This window comes from Oreochromis niloticus, linkage group LG10 (assembly GCF_001858045.2).
Source record: "Oreochromis niloticus isolate F11D_XX linkage group LG10, O_niloticus_UMD_NMBU, whole genome shotgun sequence".
Classification (NCBI taxonomy): Eukaryota; Metazoa; Chordata; class Actinopteri; order Cichliformes; family Cichlidae; genus Oreochromis; species Oreochromis niloticus.
Genome location: NC_031975.2, coordinates 20,065,440 through 20,071,967, shown reverse-complemented (window position 1 = coordinate 20,071,967; position 6,528 = coordinate 20,065,440). Strand labels below are relative to the sequence as shown.

The 6,528-nt window shown below is 38.8% G+C and overlaps 1 protein-coding gene across 1 annotated transcript; it reads right to left on the bottom strand.

Annotated features, from left to right (window-relative positions):
- Nucleotides 1-306: 306 nt before the first annotated feature.
- Nucleotides 307-6,472, bottom strand: yipf5 (Yip1 domain family, member 5). Its single transcript, XM_003446940.5, has 6 exons — nt 6,323-6,472; nt 5,432-5,549; nt 4,167-4,339; nt 2,651-2,796; nt 1,735-1,916; nt 307-1,466 (listed from the first exon to the last, which is right to left on the bottom strand). Exons 2-6 carry the CDS (start codon nt 5,539-5,541, stop codon nt 1,304-1,306), a joined length of 774 nt encoding a protein of 257 aa, XP_003446988.1. The 5' UTR covers nt 5,542-5,549; nt 6,323-6,472; the 3' UTR covers nt 307-1,303.
- Between the last annotated feature and the right edge of the window lie 56 nt (nt 6,473-6,528).

The following is a 6,528-nucleotide window of genomic DNA, read 5'->3' as shown; positions in this document are numbered from 1 at the left end:
AAGGTTCTTGCATTTGCAGACATATGGCATTATGTTTCAGAACAAATGGGGTTTCAGCATAATCTTTCTAATATCCTCCAACCACCACAGAAGGGCTACACCTGAAGCTGAAGGTCTGTAGTTGTAGGCTGACAGTGCCCTCACTTGGCCAAGCTTTAGCACTGTAGGAGAATGTTGACAATGTTTTTCTCTGCCAGACAACAAACAACGGTGGGTCCGTGGCCCAAATAAAATCTTTGTTTCAGTCTTCATAGTGGTCGTAGAATTTCTTAGGATGACCACCAAAACATTTAACCACACAGCAGGCAACCTTCAAAAACAACTTTAATGTGCATGAGAAGATATGAACAACAGATGACACATCAAAGCATTAAGTGAGTCGTCTCTAAAAATAAAGATTTAAGAGATGAAAAGGGATACATACAAGAACGAAAACCTATAGAGACACTTCTGTACCTAGACACATACAGCATCTCTAACAATATTAATTCTGAGCATTTGATCAAACTGGTTTGGTTTGGGAGCAGTGTTTTTGTGCAAACTGTTGTTGTCTTCCTGAAAAGGCATCAAACTCAAAGGAATCTCCAAAGAATATAATAAAATACATTAGATATAGCAGAGCAGCTGTCTTTCTGTTCAAAAACACACTCGATAAAGTTCGTGGCTCTTCGGTTGTGAAGAAAATGCAATGCTGCGGAGGAGACGACCCCTTCGCTGTTAATGTAGTCCTGTGCAGAATGAAAGTGGGTGTTTCCCTTAGTCTTGTTGTTGCTAAATCTATGGGAGGCAGAAAATGCTCATAAAAGCTTTTACAAAAATCAGGACAAATGGGATTTTAGCGGAATTCAGATTAGGTTGCAGGGTTCATTTTTATTCTTGAAAACTGCAGTTTTTTCCCCACCTGTGTCCAAAACACTTAGTTCCCCTTAATGTCCTTAAAAATCGCAGGACTGTACAAGACCATTTAAGGCTCAACTCGGTCCACAGAAGATCCCCCCCTCCCAGCAGGCTTGTTGACAGTCTTCTCCTGTAAGACGCATATCAGGGGAGCAAGGTGACGAGAAGTCAGGTGTGACACCATATAGTCCAGCTTGAGAATGGTCAAGTTGTAATGTGGGGAAAGGTGGAGGCCAATAAAAGAAGACAGAAAAAAAATCCTGGTACCAATTTAGTCAGGAGCGCCCACTTTTCTGTAGTAACAGCATTACTAGCCAATAATTTCACTAATTACACTTATGCCAATTAGGCCGACATTACAGAAACTGGGGAACAGTTATTTGAAACTGTTGATGAATTGCGGTTTTTAGAAGACTGAGATGAGCGCGAACACCCCATAAAGCAGAGCGCATGGGTAAGCAACCAACAGCTGCTGCCCATCCATGGCCAACGCTGAGATGAAGATCTTTGAGGCTGAGAAACTGCACCAGCTAATGATTGTTGCTGTTAGTATAATTCCCATCATGCCCCTAGAGAGGACACAAAATAAGCAGAAAGTTAGCCTTGACCATTTTAACAGTTTACACCGATACATCGTACTACAGGTGGGGTTTATTAAACAACCAACTGATGTTATTTACGGGCTGTACTACAATAATACAACAAAACTCTTTATTTTAAACTACTAGATTATATATTAATCTAGTAAATAAATACTATATCTTTTTAAAAGTCTTTTTGCCAGATTTGCAGGCTACATTAACAATCATAAACCTTTTTGTTTTCCTGTATACTCACTGTAAAGAGAAGAGAACTCCAAAACTTGAGAGAATGATCATGGGGAGGAGGCAGTATCCCAGCACGCTGGCCACGCAGCCAAACGACACGCCTGTCATACTCATGAGGTTGAGTAGGCAGTACATGCCAAGGCAGCCAATCGCACTGATGCCATACACATAACCAAACTGGATTTTACCTGACTGTAAACAGAGAGGAGGAAAAAAAAAACAAGATCCAGCCACACAATTAGATATGGACTACACACACCCACAGTTCACACATTGAGTTTGTAGTTATATGCTCTGTGCTTTTTTTTTTTTTTTTTTTTAAACAGTAATTTAATTGCCAGAACACACACAAAAATAATTTGACTACACAGCAGTTGTGTGCTGTTTCAACTATAGCTGATAAATAAAAAGTCATTTGCATGACTCAGATTTGATTGGAAGCAGCCATTTACACTGAGATCTAACTCAATGATCACACTATGAGATGGTGATCACAAGATTATAATGAGACTCAAACTAAAAAAAATAAAACAAAAACAAAATTACTGTGGATATCAAAGCTATGAATTTGGTACAGTCTAATGAAGCAGATGCTCATGATGAAGGCCTTGTGCACAAGTCTCATAGAAAATGATTGCATGGTAAACAAAGATTCATGGTTCTGTCATAACTTGAGCACATTCAACTGAACAAAACCACAACACTTACTTTACTGATAATTTCATCACTGATAGCGCTAACAGTCTATAATGTAAACGACTACACAGCCTCTGACACATCGATACCAATCTACCCAAATTATAATTAAGACTTGGCACTTTTATTAATGTAGTAGCCAATATTTTATTATTTTTAAGTATTATTACTCGTCTTTACCAGTTTATCTTCTTTTTAATTTTCACCTAAAAATCAACCAAATGATTTACCAGAAGAAGTGTTGCTCCAAAGGCCAAACAGAACACCATAGGCCCAGCCAAGTCTGTCTCGTTCATGATGCTGCCATCTGCTACTTTCATTGGATGGAGAACCGTCAGAGTCTTCTGCCAGATGTGGTCAAAATTGATTCCTAATTCTAAGAGAAGAAGAGATGAGACATTTCAGATATTTATACTATACTATTTTCTATACAAACACCAGGCCCTATTGGTTGAAAATACATCTGTCCTCCACAAATACTCAATGTGGGATTTCAGGTGTGTCTTCACACCTGAAATCTGAATCATAATTGTAGATTTTCCAACTAAATAATGGCTCAGTCCTAAAACGAAACTCAATTCTATACGGATGCATAAAACTATGACCATTTTTATAAGATTTCTATTAGACTGAATCTGCCTTATTCTAGTTTTGTGTATGCATCTCCACATATAACCAACACTGCAATATAAATGCATCTGGGTGGGCAAGTGCACACATTGTGCGTTTGTGGAGCAGCTACACATACACAAATTATCATCATCGTCAAATGATGACAGATAACAGAAGTATATTTCTGAATGCAGAGATTAATTTCATTTAGCTCATGTCTTAAACCCGGATTTTGATAAACTAACACCAAAAATTTTAACTGATACAGGTCAAACACAATGTGCTGATTTCCCAGAGTACAGATTTATATACTTATACCCTGTTTTGGGGATAAGGTACTATAAGACTACAGAAAGTACTGGAAGCAAATATCTACAAACACTACAGTCAGAAACACTTCAAAAAAGCTAAATGTCTGCAGTCTTTCTCAAGCATGTAAGTAGACGCAAAATAAAACAATAGGTCTGCCAAGAACAGGCAGAAAAGTCAGGCCTGCCAGTTACAGAGACACTTGGCAGAACTCCATCATTTGATCCATCAATGCTTTTATTCTATCAAATCGTTCTTGTAGTCATGAAAATCTCTGAGTCTGGAAGCAACTGCAACAGGCGAGTGAAACTGTAATTTCATGCTTTGATAGACAGTTTCTCTGCTGAATATCAGAGATGATACTGAAGGCTGATTTCAAAGATGCTAAACTTTTGCATGTTGGGACTTCAACTGGAGCTCCTCCTACACTACTTTGAAATCATATCAAAGGCTGACAAACAGTACAACAACTGATTACTTGCATCAGCTGATTCAGTTCAATAAAGCCATTCAATTTATAGTATTATGAAACAAAAAGTAAAGCAAATTCAAATGACTAAAAACAGAAATCAAGCATTTCAGCAATCTCAGCAACTGATAACAATAATACTAGTCAGTTTTCTTGCTAAAAAAGAAGGAATAACTGGAACAACTATTGAGATACATTTCACAGAATGTAATCGAGATAATTTAATGGATTATTCTTTTGCTCTGGTTCTCCACAGTATTGAGACTGGAATGAAATGTTTTTGCTCAATCTTGCTGATAGACAGACAGACATAACACACCAGCATGTAAAGATCATAGTCTTGGTGCTTGACATACCTTCTAACAGTGGTGGCTCATCATCAAAACTGTTACTGTACATGGACTGTGATGCTGATGGTGTGTAGGTCTGTGCGGGCTGGAAGATTTGTCCGGTATATGGCTGCTGGGGCTGCATTACTCCTGGGGATGGGTAGCCCATGGGCTGGGAGTAATCATATTGACCATATGGCCTGGGAAATACACAATAATAAGAAACTGGAAACTTAATTTAAGAAAAAAAAAAACATAACACAGCATCAGAGCACAGCACAGAATAAGGTACAGAATGAAGACAAAATAAAATACCAATATAATGAACAATTACTTTTAAACTGGCCCTAAACCTAATGACAGGTTGTGCTACCCTAGACAGCAAGAATTGCTAGGCCAACTAGGCCATTCCAAAAGCTTAATTTTTTAAAAATCATTCAGAGGTGGACTTGCTAATGTGTTTTGGATCATTGTCCTGCTGCATAACCCAAAAGCGCTTGAGCTTCAGGGAACAAAGTGAAGGTCAGACATTCTCCTTCAAGATTTTCTGGGAGAGAGCAGAACTCATAGTTCCATAAACTACAGCAAGCGGTCCAGGTCCTGATGCATCAAAGCAGGCCCAGATGATCCCACTACCACAGCCATGCTGGATTGTTGTTGATACTGTTTTTATGAAATACTGTGTTAGTTTTAGGCCAGTCCTGTAACAAGTCTCGGGTATCATCAGGTTTTGGTTTTTGATAAATGTGAGATGGGCCATTGTGTTCCTTTTAGTTTTTGCATTGGAACTCCCATGAAGGCCAATTTTGCCTAATCTCTTTCTTACTGTTAAATCATGAACACTGAGCTTAACACTAAGGCAACTGAGAACTACAGTTCTTTAAATTCTTTTTCTGGGTTGTTTTGTGACCTAGATGAACCATTAATGCCCTCTTAGAGTAATTTTGGTTGGTGGGCCATTCCTGAAAAGGTTTCACCACTGTTCCAAGTTTTCTCTGGCTCTCACCCTGGTTTGCTGGAATTCCAAAGCCTTTTATCCAAAGTCAAAACAGCTCTTTTGTATTTACTCAGGTTATCTTTGTCTAATATTAAATTCTGTTTGATGATTTGTGTGACAAATATGCAAAAAAATAATAAATCGGGAAGACAAAAAATACTTTTTCATGGCACTATATGTTAAATACACAAATTACCAAAAATCAGGGAGATTAGTTTTGAGCACCTGAAATGGCCAAGTAATAGTGTACCAGCAGCTGAGAAATGATCAATTAAAAATGGCTTTATGCACTTACTTATTGTAGGGGTTGTCAGTGTTGCTGTAGCCATAGCCGGCTTGGCTTTGGTCATCTACACTGTAGCTGGACTGGTAAAAGTCTGTGTTAAAGTTGTCAAAACCCGACATCTCTTACTCTGAAAGTAAAAGAAAATGGAACACAGTCGATCAGCGTGGAAAGTTATTTTAATGCGTCTGCTCTACATACAGACACAACACTCTTATACTGCACAGCATAGACTCGCTTAACAATGCCAGCTTCCTTCGTAAGCTATCAATGTCAATTAGAAATACTCAGTGCTGTTATCCGAAATGTCAACCTTTGCATTTAGTTGCGTTTAATCTTTTTGTGTCAATTACTTGACACCTCACCACGTCATCGTGGTAAAAATCGTACACAAATGCGCAGCGACCAAATTTCAAGCCTAACTGCACAAACAACGCGACGTGACAGTTGTAGTCATGTTTAAAAAAAATAAACAAACACATTTTACCTTCCATTTATTTGTTAACAATAAGAAAAGCCTCACAACAATTAACGCTAGTTGGGTCCCTAAATGCAGCAGTGCTAAAGCGGCTAACAAAACAAACCAATACCGTAAGCTGTATGCTTCAAGCATTTTCTTTGCTTATTGTTACTGACTGTTCCATCTATAAAATGGTTCAACAGCTACGACCACGGGCACGTAGATGAATAACTGATGTTGTCGGTACACACTGAGCTACTAATCTTTGGGAGGCTAACGTACCGTTAACTCTGCAGCTAATTGGTTAGCTAATGCTAGCCATAATAGCCGGCACAGACCTAACTTACACAAAATATCAGCGACGGTTTAGTATTCAATCCAACTTTTCAAACTTAATCACTATTTTCACGCTATGAAACACCACGGTCGTGCCAAACTCTTACCTGTGCTGTGTGATAACTCTGCCCAGAGCCCTGCCAACTTCGCTGCGGCTGCTACGTGTCAGGAGAAAGGTAAATCTTCCGGGACCAGCCGTCGCTAACAGGAAATTGTTGGGACCACTGACAAATTCCTGCTCGCAGAATATCTGGCGCATCCTGCTGGCGATTGATGGTACTACACGTCCATAAAACTCACTTGCTACCAAAAG